This window comes from Convolutriloba macropyga, chromosome 14 (genome assembly GCF_964194025.1).
Source record: "Convolutriloba macropyga chromosome 14, txConMacr16.3, whole genome shotgun sequence".
NCBI classification, from domain to species: domain Eukaryota; kingdom Metazoa; phylum Xenacoelomorpha; order Acoela; family Convolutidae; genus Convolutriloba; species Convolutriloba macropyga.
The window spans coordinates 14853584-14878264 of NC_134481.1; the positions used below are offsets into that span (position 1 = coordinate 14853584).

General features: G+C 35.1%; 2 protein-coding genes across 2 annotated transcripts in view; both read left to right on the plus strand.

Annotated features, from left to right (window-relative positions):
• Window positions 1-24681, plus strand: part of LOC142353031 (uncharacterized) — a 280268-nt gene that overhangs the window by 102925 nt on the left and 152662 nt on the right. The window lies entirely within an intron of this gene.
• On the plus strand, window positions 1627-17996 carry LOC142353218 (gamma-aminobutyric acid receptor subunit delta-like). The gene is made up of 4 exons (XM_075405448.1): window positions 1627-1974; window positions 6206-6357; window positions 12829-13005; window positions 17315-17996. Exons 1-4 carry the CDS (start codon window positions 1647-1649, stop codon window positions 17780-17782), a joined length of 1125 nt encoding a protein of 374 aa, XP_075261563.1. The 5' UTR covers window positions 1627-1646; the 3' UTR covers window positions 17783-17996.

Consider the following 24681-nt stretch of genomic DNA (forward strand, 5'->3'; position numbering starts at 1 on the left):
TTCCATTTCTGCACGTCAAGGTCACCATTTTGTAGTAGCAATTCAAATGTTTTACGTAATTAAATTTTTAAGTAACTCTATGCAGAACTTATTGTGGCCTTTTAAGGCTACCAACATTTTGTATTATATCACTTTAGATAGTTATCTTGGCTCCAAAAGTTTTAGAAAGTATTTTTTCTTGCACTGACTACAATAGAAAAGTGTGAAAACAGTTGACAGCTTTTGAAGAGAGGACATCAACGTAGAAGATTTTAGGAAAGCTCAAACAGTGTGATTAAACTGGCACCCAAAAATAACCGATACCTTTTCCATTTTTTCCTAGATTTCTTCTGCCTGTGTTTTGTATGATTTTCTCTTTTTTTAAAATTTAACCTTGCAATACACTATTTTCATCCTGCATCATTCTCATAGGTCCTCTATCTAATCAGTATACTTTTTTTAGTAAAAATTTTAGCAAAGCTTGCCAAAAATTGATAGTTTGGCAATTAAAAAATCCAATTTTTCGAACGGTTTTTTTCCACTTGTTCTCCACAAACGACGAATAAAAAGAAACCGGCTATTTTTATAACCGTAGTTGTTTGTTATCTGATTGATCACTCTAGTAATTATATTTCATAGATTTTGAAAAATTTTAATTTTCCAAATGAATATATGTTAAAATTACAATGAAATCTAAGTGTTAGCATGAAAAAAGATACATTCACGAACATCGTCATTTAATGTAACTCATTTTTGCTCCGACAGTATGCATAAACTCGTGTCACAAGACGCCGTGTCATTTATCGTACAAGCATTTTTTAGAAATAGTTATTCTTACAGATAACGTTGAATTGTGAAAGACTGCTCTCTTTTGATCCATGTTTTCTCGCCATTTAGTGGTAGCGATTAGAAAATTTTGATTATTAAAAAACAATGCAAACTATATACGAACCATTAAGGCTAAAAACGTTTTGCATGATTTCAAACTGACTAATTACCCTAGCTACAAATTTTTACGAAGTGTTTTTAATTCCACTGATGGCAACGGAAAACTTTGAAAACGTACTGAACAAAGTTTCAAAACTAGTAGACTGGTATTTTCTCTTTGTGCCCGGATCCTTGTAACCTTCCAAAATGCGCTGAATCGTGGTATTTCCAAGAATGCTTCTTAGGATAGACTGACTCATTTTTATTCTATTCTGACCAAAATCATAGCTCAAGGCTCACTCCGAACACTTCAAAATTATAGTTTCTGCTAAGTAACTTTTCGATCGATTGCAACTTTTTGCATTAGCAATCTCAGGGGACAGTTTAAATGTGTAAAAAATTTTTATAGAAGTCTATTACGCCCCACTATAATAACCCAAAAGCAACCTACAAATTCAAAAAATGGCAATTGAAAAAATGAACAAAAGGAAACAAAAGTTAATTGAAATTTTAGTGAATTCTGTTGTCAATTCCTGGTTTTCAAATAGCCAGTTTGAATTGAGTCAAAACTTTACAAACTAGTAACATATGTTGCCCTTTTTCATTATATATTTTGATTCAAATTGATATTAATAAAAACACAGCGGGTACAATTACTATATAAATAACATATTTCTGAAAATTTTTGATTTGTTTCAATCAAAAGGGAAGGTATATTATAATCTAATCCGAGCGTAGAAATGGAGCTGAAATATTACTTCACAATTTTGTCACACATAGGCGCTGTTATCGGTATGGACCGAAAAGGAGCTTCAGAGACGGGCAACATTCTTGATAGCTTGTTATCCAACTACGACAAACGATTCCGTCCGGGTTACAACCGAAACACGACACAGGTCAGAGTGTCCATGGATGTCGAGTACCTGGAAGTTGATGAGGTCCAGAAGACGTGCACTATGTACTTCCTTTTTCGGCTCAAGTGGACCGACGAGAGACTGAGACTGGGCCCAGATGCTACACATATAAGCATACATGATCAGAATTTAATTGACAAGTTCTGGAAACCAAGTAAGGAGTTTAATGTGGATGCTGACAAAAAATCCAACTTTTTTGGTAAAAATTCAAATCAGCCACTTATTTTTTCACTTCTGCGGTTCAAATAATTGGGTTTGCGTTTGTTGTATATATTTATCGTGAAGGTAGAGAATTAATAATTCCTTAAAACTTTCATTTTATTAAAGGAACAAGTGAAGGTTGTTCCTTTAACATGTGAAGGTTAAAGGAACAAGTGAAGAACACAAAGTTGAGTCACTATAGGTCGACATATTTCGTTTCTAAATATAACAACACGTAGTACGCTTTATCTTAAATTAGTTTATTACGTCAATTCTACACCGAAATCTTGAGGTATATTTGAACTACTCTATGGATAATCTACAACCATCAACTCTGACGTCAGTTTAGCATGAAAATAAGACGTTTGGAAGTTATTTCGAAATAGTTAGGTTCATCCAATCAACGATTGAGAATTGACATGTACAACAAGAATAGAAGGCTATGGATAGAACTGAAACCACAACCACGGAGGAGCGGAAAACGAAAAGTTTGAAAGTTAAATTGATAAAATTGCGGATTATCACAATCTCACTTGAAAGGTAAAATATTAAGTCTTGCTAACGTGAAACTTGTAATTTATCTTAGCATCGATTTGGTCTTGAAAGTTTGAGTAACTTGAGAGAAACGAAACTAAAGAACATCTGATATCTAAACATTAGGTTGACAAAAATATCTTTTTATTTGACCAGCAGAACGATTTATAATCAGATCGTTGAAAGTAAAAGTCGGTGGAAGATAGATTTACAGTTCACAGATTTGAGTTTTCAAAACCAAAACTCTGGACGGTACGTCATCCCTATGGCTTGCTTCGTCCCCAGTGACTAACGACTGACCTCTGTCTTGATCAATATTTCAAGTTCGCCTATGGCAAAAGCTGAATATTTACCGTAGATTCGTTTGTAAACATAAACAGCAAGCAATCTATAGAAAAACAATTTCCGGTTTTTAATTGCACTAATTTGCCTTCTTGAATTATTAATCAAAACTCAGCAAAATTTTTGATTAGTGTACTGGAATTAACTTGGTAGTTTCAGCAATATGATTTAGTATTCAGCAAAACTGAACGATTAGTTATTTGGAAAAATAAAACAACGTTTGAGGCAACAGCAATTAACAGTGTAGTGGATATATAGTCATAAAACTGAATTGCACAACTTAGTATCACTACAGCTTGTAAAACGCTAACAACAAACTGGGCGGTATAAACTTTCTTTGTCGTTGATAGAAAGACAGCTGTTACTTTTGGTCGGCCCACCCGGAAAGTGGAACACAAACCGCTGTCTAATCTTGAACAGAGCTAAAGAGACAACGAGGCGATTCCAGTTGCACAGTGAAACGACGTTGAGGTGCCAACGCTGCCTAAAACAAAACCACGGGACAGACAAGCGTCAAACTTCGGAATCAAAATAAAAAAATTGCGACTCGGTCACGTAGTCAAAGCAACTTCGAGAGACAAATCACTCACTGCATACAGCAGATTGCGCTGAAGGAAAATTAAGGCTACGATTTGATGAATAATTGGGATAGGCCTAGCAAAAAAAAACAGTACACAAACAGATTTTACAATTTGATATTAGCGTAGAGAATCTGCTGGTCAAAAGATTTGATATCTTAAAATTTTTGGAATCCTACCGACAACACAATATCCGACAACTCGAAAATTACATCCACGTGGAGGCTGATTAGTTGACAAATATCCACAGTCAGTCAAACATGGCGGACTAGCAGAATCAGACCTCTCTCCAAAACAAGGCTGCAGAGCCAAATTTTCCTTTTCATTGATAGGGAGGTAGTCGTTACATGTTTTGAACAGTGTTTGATAAGACCAATGGACCTTGAATACAACAATATTTCCAAAGTCAACCTAACTAGAAGTAAACAATTCTAAAATTTTAATTCATTTCAAGTAAATTTAACAAAAACAGCTTATGTTAGAAGTGAATACAATTTTCTCCTGGTTGATTTTGAGCTTCGATCAAATTCGTCCATCATTTCTCACAAAGCATCATAAATTTCTGAATTTCTGTTGTTCCTTTCACTTTAGTGGGGAGAAACTAGATGCCCAACTGTGTTTTCTCTTAAATCTTTTTTTGCCGATTGATATACTGATCATACAGAATTGTGAATAGTATCGTTAGAAAGCTCGTCACACTTAGAATTTGATAAATAGAGATTTTTTTTTAGTTTTCGCTTTTTCCGAGAGGTTTTTCTTGAACAATAGTGTTTCTTATTAACCGTGGATTGATATCGAGTTCAATTCTGGTCTCATCGTTGCATTCACATCCATTGAATCAACATTGAGTTTTTTGAGTAAGGCCTATGGTTTTATGGCTCCGACAATTTTTCTATTTAATTTTTTTTTAATGAAATCTTGAGTTTTGCTTAATTTGATGTCCTTTTTGAAGATTTATGTCTGATCCTAATTCCTTGCATTTTTGATTCCGTTTCTTTGGACCTTGGACCTAGCAGAGAAACTGTCGAATGCTTTAAGTTGATAAATAACGGCTTTTCTGTACTATATCTCAAAAACTATCCAAAATCGAACATCTTTTTTAAATTTTTGCTATAGTGGCTTTTGGCCAAATTACCCTTTATTTTAAACAAAATGGATAAAAATTTAGTGGAAAAACTTGGAAAAAAATTTAGTGCTAATGGATTTTCGGCAATTTCAAGACCTGTTTTGACCTGCTTGTGGAATTTTCCATTAGAAAATATTTTAGGATTACGACGTGGCGCCGTACTTCAAAAAAATCTTGTCCTCTTGTTTTTTAATGTTCGTTACAGACCAGAAGGATTTCAATTGAAAAATCAATTAAAAATTCAAATTTTGACAAGTGATATGTAAGTGAAAATGAAGAACAGTGGACATAAACTAAGGAAAAGCTTTCTTTTTTGGATGAAACGCCGTTTGAGTAAAATTGTTTGCAAAATTTTGAGTTCTTACTGTATTTGTTGTTATTTTGTAGTCTTCTGATTTAGTGTGACTGTTGACAAAGACAATCCACTCCCTAAGCACCAACAAGTTAGTTTGTTGACTAACTTTTATTTGACAGCTCAAAATTGTTATTACTTAAGATTTGTTTTAAAAAAATGTTTAAAAAAATCTGCTTTTCAGATTTGCCTTTTTAAATCTTAGTTCTGCCACCTTAAGCGTAGTCTCAACAAGAATAGAAGCCACAATTTTTATGATGCGGGTTAAAAAGTAATCGCTATTGCTGTTTTATTATTTAAGTAGTGGTTGATTGGCGTTGATATTACGAGTTTTCATAAAATTTTTGAAAGTTTAACCATTTTTGAAGCTCTCTTTTGCTGTCTTGCACGATTACCACCGTAATGAAACTTTGCATATGACATTAATGATTTTTGTGGGAGGTCAATTGATTCTATTTATTATCTTTAGTGAATAAATTATGATTTTATAGTCTTCGACAACGTTTCCTCGCAAAACTGAATTGACCTTTCGATTTTTGCCTGTATTTTTAGTTTTGCAGTCGTACGACATTGTGGATAATGAAGCCTCTAATTGGTTTGTTTTGAAGGTATAATTGAAGCCGTTGAAGGACTTCAGTTGATAGCTAATGGCTTTCATGACTTTGAATCTAATTTTTTCAAAATGTGTTATTTTATTTTTTAAGATTTGCCTTTTTGCTTTCTGCCTACTTGTTGTTTTTTTCTCAAGACATTCATATTTTTTTGGTGAATTGCAGGAAATTGAGCTTCGTTTAGTTTTTATCTGATTTTTTTTTGGACATTTCGTTAAGTTTTTATAAAACAAAAACAGATAGACATTGACTTATGGTCTTTGTTGGTTGGTCCTTTTTGGTCTTATTTTTTATTTGATATTTTTGTTTATCTTATCTCTTACTCACCTTAGCGGAAGATATCATCAACCCTCTAATGATGTATTATTTAGTTTATCTAGTAGTTTGATCTTGAAGGGCTCTTTCAAATGGATACACTAATTATCTTATATATGATAATATATGATATGATGATAATATTTGCGACCAATATATGATATTTTTTCAATCTCCTCATCATTTGTAGATAATTAAGTCAAAAACATGGTTGCGCGGGGTCGGAGCATCATGTGTGGACGCACATTACCGAGCCTTTTTGTTAGATTGATCAATCAAAAGCCGTGGCCAGATTTATGATTATAATAGTGACATTTGTTTTTCAGCTGTTTTCTTCATTGAAGCGAAATCCGTGAAGCAGATAGGCAACTCATTCTTCAAGATTGACCCCTATGCTGATCAGGTTATATACGCGGTGACATACGAAGCCATGCTCCATACCTCCTTTCAATACAGACACTATCCATTCGACAAACAAGTTAGTCATTTGCTAAACATGAAAACACTGACCCCACACGTACCTACGTTAACGCAATTGCAGTCAATTTCAATGCTGAAACCTTGTTTCATATTTTTTATTCAGGCCTATTTTGAGGTCATGGCATATTATAGCTGGTATATTAAATTTTGCAAAGCTTCTCAATTTGCATTTTTCTGCTCATTGTGATTTTTTTTCACGGCTTTTAATATGTTAATAATGATTTATATATAAGTGTAAATGGTACGTAATCGTTTATCTTCCTACTTTCCCCCGCAAACTAATCTAGTTTGTTTCTCTGCAGAAATCATATCACTGAGCTTAATTTTTATTGACTTCGTGATTTTTTGGAATTTTAATGCGAAAAAACTTCCATTCATTCTTTTTTGTGAACTTAACCGGTCACAATCATTTATTCTCAAATTTGAGCGTTTGTGCCAGAAATTTGCACTTTTTTTGCTCTGAGCCATTCAGTATCACTCAACAGAATACAATCTTCAAAAAGAGTTGTCTATTTCAACCTCGTCATAAAAGCAGAATGGTTAACCAACAGCCATTTGTCTGTGTAGGATGTTTTAACCACAGAAGGTAAAAAAGAGCAGAATTGTATCCGAGTGATGAGCGGGTTCGAATTTTTCAAGAATTCCTAAAAATTCTTTGAAAAATTTAAGAGCTATGTGAAAAAAGTACTTCAAAACTATTTTGTTTTTGAGAGTTCTATAATTAGCAAGGTACAGCAAAGGGTTCACTCAAAGGCGTCATTTTTTGCATAGATGATTTTTTCCATAGATTTCAGATTTCCTGTCGTCATTGCAAACTTTGGTCAGATTTAAAGACAAAATTTAACAAATTGCAACCAAGATGTTACAAGACGATTGGTTAATGCGGGTTCGAATTTTTAAAGAATTTTTGAAGAATCGTTGAAAAATTTAAGAGCTATGTGAAAAAAATACCTTTAAAAAATTTTGTTTTGAGAGTTCTATAATTAGCAAGTTACAGCAAAGGGTTCACTCAAAAGCGTTATTTTTTGCATAGATGATTTTTTCCATAGATTTCAGGTTTCTTGTCGTCATTGCAAACTTTGGTCAGATTTAAAGACAAATTTTAACAAATTGCAACCAAGATGTTACAAGACGATTGGTTAAATGATTGCCACAATGCATCGAAATTTTGCTTGATCAATCATATTTTTTCACGACTATAGTATGATGGTTTCAAACAGACATCAGGAAACTTAGAAGGTTTATTAAAGTTCCAAAGAACGAAAGAAGAACTTACCTGGCGAACTTTGTCAATAAGTAATGGCCACAAAACTAAACTCAATTCTAATTCAGTCTGGACGCTATCATTATCTTATTGACCTATCAATCATATAACAGTAGTAAATTCTCCGAACAACGGAAACCTGATTCTAACACCCACCGACCTCCAACTAATGAACTTGATTGTACCTAGGCCATGTATGATTCTCACGAAATGTTGATGAAAATAGAAAATCGCCTCCAAGATTCGGAACGAAAATCTTTTCACATGTCAATCAAGTAAAATATTTTTATGTAATCTAAATTTTCTCTCTATGTTTTTGCATAGATAAGTACTATAAATACGAGCTAATTTTTGTATGTTTTCAGTTCCAATTTCAATTTAAAATTCATCTTATTGAATTCTATTGACCCGTGTTATCCACCACGACAATGGTGTCCCGACCAGCTAAAGGTAGAAAAATTTTGGGTGTACAGAGCGCAGAATCAGCTACTGCGTGGATTATGTCTTTTGTGGCAAAACGTCACGCAGAGAAGACAAAGGACAAGATCAACACCGATGGTACTGTACAGGACCTACAGGTAACCAATCTTTTTCTTAGTATGTGCGGGCAAGGTGCAATTATTAAACTTAGGAGCCTAATCAGTCCTAGGAATTTGATTGACAGTCCGTATAAAGACATCAGTTTGATGATTCTAAATTATATTTCACCCCAAGAGAGAGTAGTAACGGCAGAAGGGGCTAAATTTATGTCCGTAACACATGGTGTTGTGGAGTCTGACGACAATTTCCTTGCGCATCTTAGGGAGGAAGCACGCTATTGTGACTTCAAAAAACTCGAAACAGCAACCAACCCTGAAGAGGAGTTGGTAAAAAGAAAGTTTACCTCAGATTTGAGGGACCTTGAAGCAAAATTTTGACTACTAGACGTTATTAAAGCAGAACCAGCAAGGTCGGTTACTGAAATGACTGAAAGTTTACAGTTCATCTTTTTTTTCATCAGGTAATAAGCCCTTTACTGTGAAAGAAGAAGTTGGGTTCAACTTCAAAAAGACCTTTCGAAAACCAAATGAAAAATTTACGGCTAATAAAAAAATCATCTTGCAGAGGCACAAACTTGCACTAGGTTTGGTGGCGAGCTTCACTTTAGTAGACTGTCTAGTCCTAAATATAATATGCAACACATGTCGAAAAGTGGGACACTTCTCAAAAATGTGTAGAAGCAAACCCCAATCAAATTCAGGTGAGTACAATAATCAGAATAATTTTTGCGAAAATATTTCTTCAAAGCAAGCATATCCCCAATCGGAGATGGGAAAGTTCTATACTAAAGAACAAATTTTTAGCATGTCTGTGGCATGGGAATATACCTCATTCTATAACTGCAAATCAAAAACAGCAGGTAGACACAGGTGCAGAGAGTACAGTGATATCATCAAACATAAGGAATGAACTTGGTAAACCTCAGTTTGATGGTAAGATAAGACATCTCAAAGCTTATGATGGTCATCAATTAACGCTTCTGGGATCACTTACTTGCGGTATCGAGCGGAACGGTAGCAGGCTCACACAAAAACAACTAGCAGTTGTGCAGTCCGATAACGAATTTGGACTACTTGGTAGAGATCTTCTACCCAAGCACGGTGTGGACAACATCCCAAACGAGCACCTACCTGCTGTGAAGGGTTACAAAGCTCATGTGAAATTGATACCAAGATCCTAGCCAATGTTCTGTGAAGCCGGAAAAATACCTCTACCTTTTCAAGAGAAGGTCACAAAGAAGTTGGAACAGAGGGTCGGACCGGTGCAGCCAGGAGGAGTCACCAATGCTTCTCAAGTGGTGTGGCAGAGAAAGAAAAGAAGAGAAATGAGATTTTGTGTGGACTTGAAAGTGCATATCAATGGAAATGTCAAGGATGAGGATAACCCAATACCAGACATGGAGACGATCTTCCACAACCTACATGTTGCCTCATACTTTGGCAAAATTGACCTCTCAGATGACTACTATAAAATTGAACGTGACAAAGAGGCAAAAGATATATATGTAATCAACACATCTCAGGGAGTGTTCAAGATATGTTGACTACCACAGGGATTAAAGAACTTGTCTTCAACCTTCCAGAACAGCATCGAATCAACAATCAAAGGAACCACGGGTTTTGTGATCATTCAAGACGCTGTGCTGGTCTATGCAATTACCAAGGAGCAGTTCAACAAGAGAACGCTTGCAGTCAAGAGTGGACTACACGAAGAAATCCCGAATACTGCATCAGCTAGAATCACAGGGTGGTCACTAGCTCCAATGGGCTTCGACTGTGAATTGAAGTACACACCAGGAGAGCAGATGCTCCACGCAGATGCCTTGAGCAGAATGGATTTTAACGAAGACGAATCCGGCAACGATCGAGTGTGCTTCGCAATCAATAACATCTACTTCACTCTGAGTGATTTGGTGACCCAAGCAGAAATCATAAGCAAACATGGACCAAACAGATTTTTCCAGGGTAAAAACGAATCAAAACCGACATGTGGAAAAAATGTTCAGAAGCGGAAAAACGATTCGAACAACGAAAAGATGCACTGACTATACACAATTGAATCATCTTCCGAGGTATTGTTCTTTCCATTCCACACACAATACGACACTTGTTTTTGGTAAACGCGCATGAAACACATCCTTGGAAGAATGCAACTGAGGCATCCGTTAGAATGATAGCGTGGTGGCCTTGCATTACCCAAAACGTTCAACATTTTATTATTAAATATAAGGATTGTCAAATGAACAGGCCTAGCCTGGGAAAAACAGTCTCTACGTGGCCAGGAGCCGACGTTTAGAAACGGCTCCACATGGACTGTGGATATGTTATGGACCAAAGCGAAATATTAGTAATTGTTGACGCAGGTTCTGGCTGGATAGAAGCTTTCCCCGCGAAAAATAGTACATCAATAAAAGGTTAAAGTAATTTTTAAACAAATCCTTGCAAGTTTCGGAATACCAAAAACTTTAGTATCTGATAACTGTCCTGAATTTGTAGGTAGTGACCTTAAACAGTGGTGTGAATCAATGGGAATTAAGAAAAAGGAATCACCCGTCTATCATCCAAGAGGTAATGGACTAGCTGAGAAGGCTGTTCAGACAGTGAAGCGGGCACTTCAAGCATAGAGTCCCATTTTTAATGTGTCATTCGGAGCATTGCTGCAAAGGGCACTGATGATACGTCGCAACACTTCAAAGACATGGAGCAAAACTCCAGTTGAACTCCTGTTGGAACGCAGAGTGAGACTATCAGCAATAGCAGACTTTGACTCGTGCGAACTCATTCTATTCTAGGCCAATAAGAAGACAAAGAAGATTTCTGCTACCTTCATCATCAGGAAGGGCTTGAACACATCTTTCAGACAGCCCGAAAGCTCAACACGGACTTTTTTATTGAGTGACAACCAAATCGCTAGACTAGACGAGGACAATGTGAAAACTGAATCATCAGTGGAGGAGCTATCGCCCCTTCACATCAAGATGAAGCTTCTGCAGCCACATCATCTGCAGAGCATCAATAACTTGAACCCACAGAGCCTTCACGAACATCAATAAGAAACAGAAAACAGCCGGACAGATTTGGGGAACCTATACCCATAGACTTGCTTAAAAAAAGAGGGAGAAAGTGATGGTTTCAAACAAACAACAACAAACTTAGAAGTTTTATTAGAGTTTCAAAGAACGAAAGAACAACGTAAGATCAATAAATAATGGCCACAAAACTAAACTCAATCCTAATTCAGTCTTGGCGCTATCAATATCTTATTGACCTATCAATCGTATGTGAATAGTAACTTATCCCACCAATAGAAACCTGATTCTAACACCCACCGACCTCTAACTATTGAACTCAATTGTACCTAGGCCATATATGATTCTCATGAAATGTTGATGAAAATAGAAAATCACCTCCGGGATTCGGAAGGAAAATCTATTCACATATCAATCAACTAAAATATTTTTAGTTAATCTACATTTTCTCTGTATATTTTCGCATAGATAAGTATTACAAATACGAGCTAATTTTTGTATATTTTTGGTTCCAGTTTTAATTTAACTTATTGAATTCTTTTGACCCGTGTTATCGACAACGACATATAGAAACTGAAATCTTAATCCCAAAGTATTATTTTCCAAAAATTATTACGAGAACATGATACTGATTAGGAAACTGTCTTTTTTATTTGGAGTGCAGTAGATATCCGATTATAGAAATATCGCTTGAAATTAAAACTTCAAAATTGATTCACATTTTTTGATGAAGGCAAGCTAACAGTAATAGGACAAGAAATTGAACTCCGCCCAGAGCAAAAGTTTCTAGGTTAAATCAGCTTTGGCTAGTACTTTACAAAAATAAAGTGGGCTGATTTCCGTTACATCTGCGCCATTGAAATTTTAATCTTGCTTAGGAGAAACCAATGGAAACTGTGATCTCCTTCATACCCGTCAAAGGTGAATTAATTTTTTGAAAAGAAACTTTGCAAACTTTCAACCAAGAGCTATTCTATTTTGCAATCTAGGTCAAAAAGAAATTTTTTCGACTATTATTTTCAGCCGTAGAAATTATGACTCAGAGAATGGCTCGCGAGAAAAAAAATATGACAGATCAATTGTAATAGAATATTTCAAAAATTTATGGGTACATGGACCAACAGCTTGCCTGTGAATTCCCGATAGACTTCCTACAAAATCACTAGAAAAAAAGCTTCCTTTGAATTGTAATTTACAATTGAAAAACTGCGCCTAGTTAAACTTGATTTGATTTTTTGCTGCATGATAAAGTGTATTTGATTTTAAATATAATATGAAGTCTCTCATGCCATTTTTTGGAAGCTTTTAAAAAAACTTTTTTCATTCTTTACTACACGTAGTAGATTTATTGCAGAAATTTATAAATTAAGCAGCAGCAAGCGTTAAGTTTCTAGAATTGTGGGTGATTATTATGTTCAACTCTAAATTAAACATTGATAATGTATGATCAACGCTAAAATAAAGGCTTGATTTTGGTAGAACTGACGTCAAAAAATGATGAAGTTTTGTTTTGTACCGTATTTATTAATGATTATCTTACATATTTTGCGTGTTTCAGCATTGCAATGACATCTCTCTGCCCGCGAAAATTTTTATCTGGACTTTCAGGTACCGTAACTCAAAATTTTATTTAACAGGTGTGCAACTTGACGATGGACGCTGGCGGGTTCGCCAACTGGGACGTGCACATCAAATGGGAATATTATCCCGTGTACATTCACGACGTCATACACCCTGCTTCATTTGAAATAACATCTCACAACACACTAAGCTACCTAACAAACTATTCGGATGGGTCATATGACAATCTCAAGGTAAGGACAGTCATTATAAATTTAATGGGTAAAACTAAAAAGAAATTTGGCGTCTTTCCCTTTATCGCACCTCGCCGAAAGGTCACATAATGTAGAGCCCTCATGTATATATTATTGCCTCCTGTATAACCCTATTTTACTGTAAATAAACCATAAGTGAAGCTATAACCTAGGAAAAAATTGTTTGATTTCACACGATAAAACAAAGAGGCTCGGTAATATGCGTTCCCACATAATGTTCCGAAACAAGTTTTCGACTCAGTTGTCCACCAAATGAGGAAGAAATATAAAACTTTCAAAAATCAGATATTGTTCAAAAATAATTGGTGTATCCACTTAAAAAATTGTTTTAAGCTCTAACCACTATACAAATGAAACAATAACTCTTTAGAAGGACAATGGTATCTGCCACTAATGAGAGTAAGAGATAAGACAAACAACAAACTCAAATAAAAACAAGAAGCATTAGTTACGACCAAAATTCAATGTCTATCTACTTTTTTCCTAAAAAAACTTTAAAAAAGTCAAAAAAGCAACAGATAGAAATTAAGCTAAACACAATGACTTGCATTTCATCAAGAAAGATATGGGACCTGTTTTTGTTGAGAATGTTTAACAAGTAGACAGAAAAAACAACGAAAAGAAAAAAAATACTGTTACACTTTTAGAAAATCAGAGTCGCGAAAGCAATCAGCTATCAATTTAAATCATTCATTGGCGGCTTCGGTTATACCTTTATACAAAACCATTGACAGATATCTTTATTCAGAGTGTCAGACTACTACAAAAAGAGCAAATAAGTACAAATATTAAAAAGTCAAATCGATTTTGCAACCAAACGGTGTCGAAGCCAATAAAATCAAAATCTAATAACTGCCAATAATTGAGGTTTGATTGGAAACTTTTTGGGCGTTGAGCACAACAAAAAAACAGGCAAAAGTGATTCAAAAGTATATATAAAGGGCCCGATTACAAAGGATAGTTTTTGAACTGCAAGATTCCACAACGATGCCAAAATTGGTTCTCGTCTTGCTGCGTTTCCATTGAAAAATATTCCCAATGTTAACAGTTAGCTCTAACCAAAAATACTTTATATCAAATGTAATTAATGAACTTTGGATACTTATCGATTTATGTTAGCTGAAACCACTGAGTCAACTGAAAATTTGAGATGCTCCGCGACTAAATTAGTCATTTGGTTAATTAGACTCAGTGATAAGACTGTATAAATAACATCAAATTTTCAGCAAAATTCAAGATTTAAATAAAAAAGTGTGAAAACAAATAAGCATAAATTAAACCATAAAAACCATGTGTTTTAATAAAAAAAACCCAATATTGATTCAATGGACCTTATTGGAACAAAAACAGAACTCATATCAATTGATTCTTCAAATTAAAAAAAAACACTTTTTAATTGGTCTGAAAAAAAGCAAAAAAAATCCAAAATTACCGACCCAAATTACAATAGGATTCCTTTTTATTGCAAATATAAACGATGATACCAAATTTTGCCTTATTGTCGTTGCTCATCTGTCTAAAATCACATTTTTTTTCTGAAAAAAAATGCGTGATTGTACTTTTGGCGAACGAAAATCTTTTTATATCAGAAATAAGCCATGTGTTTTTTATAAATATCGGTTTAGTCTAGCGAAAGACTGCTAAAATTGTATTTCCAGTGAACTCTCTTCGTAAACCGTGGTGAAATCAGTCCATATCTGAAAAAAAAACGATTTCGTTTTGATGTCTCCATCGCCGTTCAAACTGTACAAACTGACAGAAATAGGCATAAGGCATATTGATGCCATTTTTGATGACAAAAAAAGAAAAACTGCTAAAATTTCAAAAATTTACCTGAAAATTTTGCAAAAACAGTTGGTTCAAACTTTTCATCAACTCTCTTCTATCTTTAAAAGTAAAACCAATGAGACTAACGTTATTAATTTAACATATTTTAGCAAAAAATGATCAAAATTTAATCAAAGCGTGAGAAAACAACAGAAGTGAGGCTCAGTTTCACATTTCTTGAAACCTCCCAAAGTTTACGATAAAGCTAAATTCAAAGAAAAAATCTTTTTAATTTCAATTTGTAAGCTCGACAAGGTTTCTAATGATACCACTCACAATCCTGTACGATTAATATATCGATCAGCAAAAAATACAGTTCTTCCCCTCACTAAAGATGATTGGATTAATTATAGTGCTTCAGCGTATTTTTTGTTCAATATGCATATCGTCTGGTGATCATATCTTGATCACGGCATGGGTTGTCTTTAGACTCATTTCATACGATCTTGCGAGACCTTTAATGTTTGTCGTGTTTGTTACGATTTTGTGGAGATCTGTTTTTTCTACTAACCGTTCGAATTGTTGTTAACGGGGTGTAGAACGTAATGCCTGCCAGGCGTGGAAAAAACAAAATCATTTTGAACAAGTTTTACGAGCACGGAGAAAAGGTTTGACTCTAAGAGCAATATTTTTAAGTTTTGAACTCTAACTTTTCATTAACTGCGTAACTCCAACTCTATTTTCACCGCTTAAAGCATTAACTAGACTTTTAGATGCCTTTTTTGGGACTTTTCTCATTTTGAACATTTAGATGTTTTATAGTGAATTTTGTTTCTTTTCCATTTATCAATTGACTAGACTAAGGAGTGTTGATATATTTCAGTTCGTTCATCTAAAAATTTCTTTTAAAGGATTTCTTTCCTTTGGCGTCCATTTGAAAGTGTATTTATTTTGCTCAAAAAATATTTTAAATGAAGTCAAATATTTTTTTACAAATTTCACTTTGTTGTTTAACTCCTCCGCCTAATTTTTTTGATTTTCTGAGCTTCTCTGAGCAATATTTTAAAAGAAGATAATTTTTTAGACATTGCCATGTGCTTTTTTGCTCCCCTAAATCACGCTTGATGTATTTTTAACGTTTCATATTTTCATGCACAGTTATGATAATTTAGTTCTCAACTAAATAGTTTCAAGGCCATATTTGGTCGTTAATTCCATCAAGGACCATTCTCCTTACATTGTTTATGTTTATCCAAAACAACTTGATGACAAGATAACAATTGTATACGTGAAATCTCGTAGTATCTACCTAAATTGTTAAAAGATTTACATTTTTAAAAAGGTGGAAGATAAAGCCTGTGTAGTTCGTAAAATCTACAGAAGAAGTGAAGTATTTGGCGAAGTAGTTTTACTTTTTAGGACGATTTATAAAGGTACTCAAAAAATACCAAGAAACGTACAAACCAGATATGAACTCGTTTAGGAGATCAGTAAATGCTTACGAAGAAAAAACACAACCCGAGCTACAGTGCAGACCAACAGAAGACCAGACAACCATTATAGAACTCATTTGATTAAAATATGTTCTCTAAGTGAAACTAGCAGTCTTGGAATCCTCTTATTTAGTCAGAAAAAATAATTAAAAGACAATTAGAACTTAGTAAAATTGTAGCAATGGACTCTTTGAATCAAGAATATATTGAGAAAAGTAAAACGAGATTTTGTTATTTTCTGGTTATTATTCATTTTTCTCCGTTTTTTAAAAAAATTTACAAACATTTAGTTTCTTTGTCTATCGTGTGGCAGGTTGCTACAAGAACCTTACTTCAGTCTCCAAGGAGAGTGATCGTTTCGAAGTTGGCAATCTTTGGTATCGATGTGACACTTAAAGGAAGTCAATAGTTACTTTTTATTTGTTCTTTCAACCCTGAGTCGTCTGAGAATGTTTCCAATTACACGGAAATTGAAAAAAACAGCTGCATCTAATTTTGTGTAAGGTCGGACACAGTGTACTGTAACAACTTGCTAAACAATCTGAAGCAGAAGCAATTATAGGTTGGTAGCAGTATCTTTGCAATTGCTACGCAATTTTTTTGGTCAGTTTTTGCTTGGCAAACCCAAAATCAGATTTGTAAAAAAAGATGGGAGAGTTTTAGTTGAATTCGAAAATAATGGCAAAAGGATTTGCTTGCAAACTAGAGAGAACAATGGCAAAACTTTTCAATTTGATGACAAACTGAAAAAAGCTTGTTATAAAATTTTTGCATATCTAATACAAAATTTTGCAAATCAAATTGCAAACTTTTCAAAATTGTCCTTAGAATCGAGCAAAATCATAAAGAATCTGTAAATTGTTCTGTATCTTTTCCACTTCATTTGCATTCCAGACTTTTAAAAAAGCATATTTGAAGAGCCATTTAAAGCATAAGTTAATTTCTTTGTCTTGGATTGACTAGTTTGTGTTCTCGGAATATTAGGTCTGCTAAAAAGCCTTCCTTATATCCCTTCAATGTTTTTTCAGCTATCAATTGAGCTGGAGCGTAAATGGCAGAACGACTTCATTGTCATTTACCCACCCGCAATATGTACAGTCTTTCTGGCCTGGCTCGGGTTCTGGATCGACTCCAAAGAATCCATTACCCGGGCTATTTTCGCCCTGTTACCTGCACTAGCGTTGATTGGAGTTTTTCTATCACTGCACATGACGATGCCTTTAGAAGGCACTGCCGTTACGAATGCATCGCTGTTTCTCACTCTTTGCGGATTTTACAGCTTTGTTGCGATTGTCGAGTTGCTTTTTGTCTCGTTTTTCAACGAACGGAATCGAAAACGGAGAGCAGAATTAGAAGAAGTCAAAAACGAAGAAACAGACGGTGATATTTTATTTGAGGTTGGCAGTACTAAAGCAGATAAAATTGATTGGGCGTTCATAATTGGATATCCGATGTCTTTTTGCTTTTGGATGATGGTGCATTATATGTCATTATGATTTTACATTTTCTAACTCTTTATTAAGTTAGTACAATGTTCATGAGCAAAAGTCCGTTGAACGAAAAAGTCTTTTTGATTTCAGATTTTGTGTGTTGTTTTCTAAACTAAAAACTGGTGCTGAAAATTACCGAAGTTCGTATATCAGTTGATCTGAAACAAATTATATACAATGCAGACAATCAACGTCCCAGAATATAACTATATATATCAAATTCTTTTAGCTGAAAGTAGTAACTCAGTGACATTTTTCGGGCTGCGTTTCAAACGTTTATCATTTAAGTTAAAGGAAAGGCAAAAAAATACTAAAATTTTCTCAAACAAATTGGTATCTAAATTGATAGTGTAGAGATGTCAAAGTGGAGAGAGCGCTAAAAATTTCTATTTTGTACGGTTATGCTTAATTTTCTAGATTATTCCGTTGGTTTAAGGGTTGTTATGTTGAAAAGTTTGAGTTGATGAAAAAAAAACAATTCACAAATCTTGATTTTTTTATGCGCCATCTGTTATTGTTGTTGTTGTTGTTGGGGATTTACAGTTTTTACTGAGGGGATTTTCGTCCCAGTCGTTGTCTTAGAAAATTGTCCTATTATTTCTGCAGATCTGACAGTCACAGCATAGATGCCAGCTACAGATGTTATTTTCGTCGAATCGCTCGTTTACAAACTTCCACATGAAATTTAAAACTCGATTTTTAAGGCCTTTTTTCGTATTAAATTCAATGTATTTTTCTATTCGATTTGCTAGTCTGCATGTACGGAAAAAGAAATCATTTCTAGCCTTTTCAGTTCTGGTTTTCGGGAGCTTGAATAATTCATTTGTTCTCCCTTTTTCTGAATTTTGTTTCAGCATTGGTAAAAAGCTATCGTCTTCTGTCAATTTCGATAAAAGTAGAATGTCATTTAGTTGCATGAACATTGGTAGTGGTAGTATGTTAAGAAGTCTCAGTTGATTTGGATACGGCATGACTTTTTGTCCAAGGATCCATTTGACTACTTTCTTTTGAAATCTTTCAAGCTGTTGTAGTTCACCTCGGTTCGGATTTATACATGCAGAGCCATATAAGAGTACTGGCAAAGTTAGTGACTTGTAGAGTCCGAGCTTGATCTCTTGTCTTAGTTGAAGAGCTATGTTTCATCGAAGTAGGTAGAGTACTTTGTTCGCTTTTTTTCAGTCGTTCTTCGATGTGTGTCTTCCACGTCAGGTCATGGGAAACATAGATGCCGAGATCTTTGATGACTTTGGATGACTCTAGTTTAGTGCCCATAAGCTCGTAATTTTGTGTTTGACCTCTTATGCTCAGCTTTGCACATTTGTCCATGGCTAATTTCATTTTATTTTCGTTTACCCACTGTTCAATACCATTGAGATCGTTTTGAACTTGCCAAAACGTTTTCTTCACTGCAAGAATTTTTAGGTCATCCGCGAAGATAAATGGGTCAGAGAAAACTAACACATCAGGTAGATTATTGATGAGTATGCAAAACAGGAGTGGTCCGAGATGAGAACCTTGGGGCACCCCACTTGTTACATCTAAAGTTTCCGATCTTGTGTTGTCTACCCGAACGAATTGTTTCCTATTGTCTAAGTAGTCACTGATGATTTCTAATAGGCAACCTCCCACTCCAATATTTGCAACTTTTTGTACAAGCTCAAAATGCGGCACTTTGTCGAAAGCTTTGGAGAAATCTGTGTAGAATGCTACAATTTCGGTGCTTGATTCGTTATCGAGTGCGTCGTGAATTGATTTCAAGAAGGATAGCATATTTGTATTAACTGAGCGTTTTTTAACAAATCCATGTTGGTGTTCTGTTAGGAATTTTTCGAAGTGAGCGTATAAAGCTGAACAAATGCATTTCTCAAAAACTTTACTGTCAATGTCTAAAAGAGAGACTGGTCGGTAATTTTCTACTTTCCGTCTGTCATCTTTTTTGTAGATTGGTGTCACAGCTGCAATTTTCCAGGAGTTTGGGATTTTTCTCAGTCGTTTTATCTGCTTGAAAAGTACATTTAAATTCTTAATTGTTTCGCGTGCTGTACGTTGGAAAAATGCAGGCGGTATGCCATTTGGGCCTCGCAACTTTGTGGCATCTAGCGAAAGAAGTATTTCGTAGATAGCTTTCTTTGAGATTTCGAAGTTTGTAATGTCAGGATTTCTCAATTTTACATCTTGTATACTGAAAGGAATTTTGGGTGAGAACACTGAGTGAAAGAACTCGTTCATCATGTTGACTTGCTCTTGCATTTTTGTGCTCTGTTGATTTTCTTTGATTAGTAATTTTGGAAGGCTGGGTGATTTTTTCAGGCTTTTCAAGTGTTTGAAGATTGTACCGGTATTTCTTGCACGCATGATTTTCTCCTGATATTCAATCCTGTCCAGTTCCGATGATTCTATCAATTGGTTTTCAAGTTTAAGAACTTCTTGTTTTCGATAACTAGTGGGTTTTTCGGATAAGAGTCGTTTTTGGGTTTGTAGTCTCTTCATGTTGTAAGAAGTGAAACTTGATATCCAGGGAGGTAGACTTTGTCGGTGTCTAGTTCTTTTGGGGACGTGGACCTCGAATATTTGATCCATGTACTGGTAAAATTCTTCGCACAAGTTGTTTATGTTAGGGAAGCAAACTGGTTTGAAGGGTTCAGTACTAAAAATTTTATTTATGCTTTCGTAGTCAGCGTTTCCGAAACTTCTAACATTTCTAAGAGTTTCTTTGGCGTCCTGGCGTGGACATTCTAGTGTTAACTGGATTGATTTATGATCCGAGCAGTCGTAAATTGAGGAAAATTTCTCGTCGAGATGTGCCACCAAATTACAATTTTTGTAAAATGCTACAACTAGAGTGTTCTGCCCACAGGTGGGGAAGTTTATGATTTGTCTGTATAGGGATTCCTCAAACAATTCAATGACTTCGTTTTCTTCTCCATTTGTACTTGCTAGAGTTTTCCAGTTTACATCAGGACAGTTTATATCCCCACATAAAATGGTCGTTTTTGATTTAGGAATGATTTCAAGGAGTTTTTGGAAATCGTTAACCTCGTAACGGTACGGGCTAGTTCTTGGGGGGTTGTAAAAGGCACAAATAAAAATTTCGTTCTCAGCTAATTGTATTTTGCAGACAAGACTAGAATCCGGTTGCTCAGAAATGACTCTTTCGGAGATGAAGGAGTTCTTTACTGCTATGAGGGCGCCTCCGTGGGTGTTTTTGTCCTGATCCATTTGTCTGTCTTGTCGGTAGATGCAATAGTCATTTAGAAATAGTTCAGATGATGGAATATTATCATTGAGCCAAGTTTCACAGAGACATATAACGTTGTATTCTGAGTTTATTACAGCATTTGCAAACTTAATTCTCCTCTCTACGTTCACAAAGCTCCTTACGTTTAGTTGCAGAATGTTAACAAAACCTAGTCAGTTTGACTTGGTTTCTACGGAGGCAATCTCCACTTTCGCACAACCGTTGAATAGTTCTAAATTTCGAATTTTGAGTTTATCTCGAGGAACTCCTTCTGTCAACAGTTCTCTTCTCTTTTTCAGAATCAGGTTTTCTTTGAGGGCATCTTCTTTGCTGAGAGCTGGTAGCAAGTAAATATTTCTCTTTGCTAATTCCTCTCGATGTTCAATACTTTGGCTAAGGCTAGCCTGGCTTCATGTTCGTTAGTGACCGTTACTAAAAGAGTTCTTGGTTTCTTCCGTTCTCTCTTGAATTCACCTAGTCGTTTGAGTTCCTTCACTTCAGGCCTAACGCCTATTTCACTCAGTATTTCATTTACTTCGTCAGTTGTGGGGACAAGATTTTCAGCTTTTGTTTTGTTATGATCTTCAGGGATCCCTTGTATTCTGAAACTTTGTTTGATGTTGTCGACGCCTTTCTCTTTCTTAATTAACTTTCCAAGTTTCCTATCTGTTTCCTGTGTGGATTCCACGGAGACCACGGCAGCATACGTTTTATCAACTTTTTCACAAGTTGTTTTGATGGCGGTTTCTATCTTTTTGTCTACAAGCTCAGTCAATCTCTTTTCCATGTTTTTGAGTTGATTGCTAAAGTCCAAATTTTCTATCTTCTAGGTCATGTTCGCCATTGTTCTGCATCTTATGAATTTATCTCGCTCGTTTTTGTCCACGCATTCATTGCAGAGAAGCATAATGTTGTTTCCAAGATCTATTATCCCGTTGAGGGAGGCCGAGGACAGTCCTGTGCAAATTGTCGTCATGTGTATATGACAGTTGCAGGCAACGCATGTATATGTTTTCTCTTGTGCCTGTATTGGCTTGTTACAGGTCTTACAATTTTTTCCCATTTGTTTCGTAAGCTCTGATCAATTCCAATTGAACCTAATCAGCAGGAGTTTCACAGAACTTACTACGTTGACTAAAAATTTTGATCAAGACCAATTGAACTTAATCAACAGGAATTTCACAAAATAATTTGATGAAGATTTAAATTTTTGATCGATTCCAACTGAACTGAATCAATAGGTTTTTCACAAAAATTTTGAATAGAAATTTCGATAGGGCTTAACAAAAGCTAAACGATTTTGCTTAAATTGACGACTGGGACTGAAAACTGGTTTTGATCAATTCCAATTGAACTCAATCAATAGGAATTTACAAAACCAACCTAGTGCTAGACTTACTCAAATTTTGGCTGCGTTTCGTTTCTTTTGCTTTTTCTTTCGTTGCTGTTGAGACGGGCTGTGTTTCTTTTTGATAATCGCTTTTAGATTGTCGCCGTGATTTCGTACAATAGTAAGGGTTTTGATTTCGAGGTGTGGTGCAAGATGTAGTTGGCTGTAGCTGCGAACAAGTTCTTTGTCCTTTTGTTTTCGCCTCGAAAGAAGGTCCTTTACGATGTGTAGAACAGGTATTCTCGTTCCCTTCAGCTCTTTGTAAACGTCTGGTGCTCCTTCTCTTACGCAGTAAACTATTCCAACTACTTTATGCTTGATATTCTTGATTTCGTTCACAAGTTGTTCTGGGGTAAGTGGCTTTCTGGGGTCTTTGCGGGGGCTTGTCACAGAGTAATTGATTAGATCGTGCCAAATAATCAACTGCTCGTTTTTCGGTATCAATCGAAGTCGTTTTTGAATAATTTTAGACTTATCTTGAGCTCCTCGGTGAAGATTGTATCCTGGCTTCGTGATCACTTGTCTGGATAATCGCTTCTTGATGTTTGTCCACCTCTCCAAGGAATGGTGAAGAGAACTTGCTCCAATAACAATTACCATTTACAAACAAGGGCCACCACGGCTGCCCTGAACAAACATTATAACCTGAAACTATTTCATTAGACATTGTACAGCATCGCGGGGAGAGAGCTGTATTGACAATCAGGCTAATTTTGTCCTCTAGAGTCTGAAAAAAGCTCAAATAGCAAAAATAAGTCTGAGCAGATTATTGTCATATTTTTGTAGCCTATAACTGATCAATACTATAGTAGCATACACACTCTTTATACTTAAGCTAATTTTCAGACAATTACCACAAAGCCCACTTAGCTCAGTGGTTACGAATTGCTAAGCGAATTACATGTAAAAGTTACCTCTGCTGATGTTCGAATCGCACATAAAGCAAACCTTGTTGGCTTGAGTTAAGATGCACTTATTATTTCTCACGCAGTAAATTTCAATCAAAAATCAAGACTATCTTGAGTAAATTTTGACTGGAACAGAGTAGTAGCCAGCGAAAAAAACTCAATGTCTCCAGACAGATTCAGCGCTGATTTCCTCTGTCACCAAGCGCCAGGAAAACTCGTCAAAGGAAAACTTGTATTAAAAAATTACGTCATAGTTATACTTCAGAAAAGTTTGCAGCCAAGGGGGCAAAAAATATCTAAACATTCTAATCTGACTTTTAAGTACATAATCAATCTTTTTTATATATACAATCCCGTTATATTGTAACAATTCCAAACTTTATCGATGAACTTACTTGTTAGCAGCAGAGGAACAAAACGAAATGTTGAAAACAGTTGTCAAATTATGCTTGATAATTAGGTAAATTTTTGCTGCTGTTTTTTTGCTATGGTTGGTTTTTAAAGTTTTATAAAAAATGACAAAAGTGAGTTTTCAAGAGATCGCATAATGGTTGTAATTAAATAAAAGGTGAGTGAAAAAAATATCTTTTTTCTGCTCTAATGAATCTTGTGTTCAACTGTAAGTAGTTGTTCAAGAACTACGACTCCCCTCAGCGTTTGAAGTGTTCAGTGGTGATCAAAGCCGTGTGCTAATTTTGGAGTATCGATCCGTATTCAGAACGGCAACCAAAACTTATAGCAATTTTGAAAAAATTGTCAATTTTTTTTGCTAACAGTAACAATGAAGCAATTTTCTTACTGCATCATTCATCAAACACATACCATTGTTTTTTGCCTACAAGTCTAAATGGAGAAAACAAATCTGATGTTTTCTATTTAATGATGTTTATAATCGCAATAAAGTTTAACGTCACATAAATATTAATTGCGACAGACAAATAGTAAAAGAAAGAAGACAGCGAAAACGTTTACTTGAACTGAGATTCAAAATTCACTATTAAGAGAAGTAAATCACGTCAATAGATGGTACTTTTTAAAACTGCAGCTGAAAGACGTGGCAAATTAGGGTTTTTGTTCCAAAAAGCAGATTTAGTTTTTATTTTACTACATTTTTGACTATTAGACGTTTTTTGACTACAGGAATCTCCAATAACTAGTTAAAGTTTAATGAATTGAAATTATTTACAAAGTATTGGAACCTTAATGCTGTTAAATGTTAAAACTATTAAAGATTTTTTAAAATTCAACTTTTGTGGCGCTTAACATTTAAATTTTTTTTCGGCAAACAGTCATTGATTTTGATTTGTTTTGAAAAAGAGGCAACAAGAGTCTGTTTTGTGTAGCCTTATCAGTACCCATTGTTTTTTGT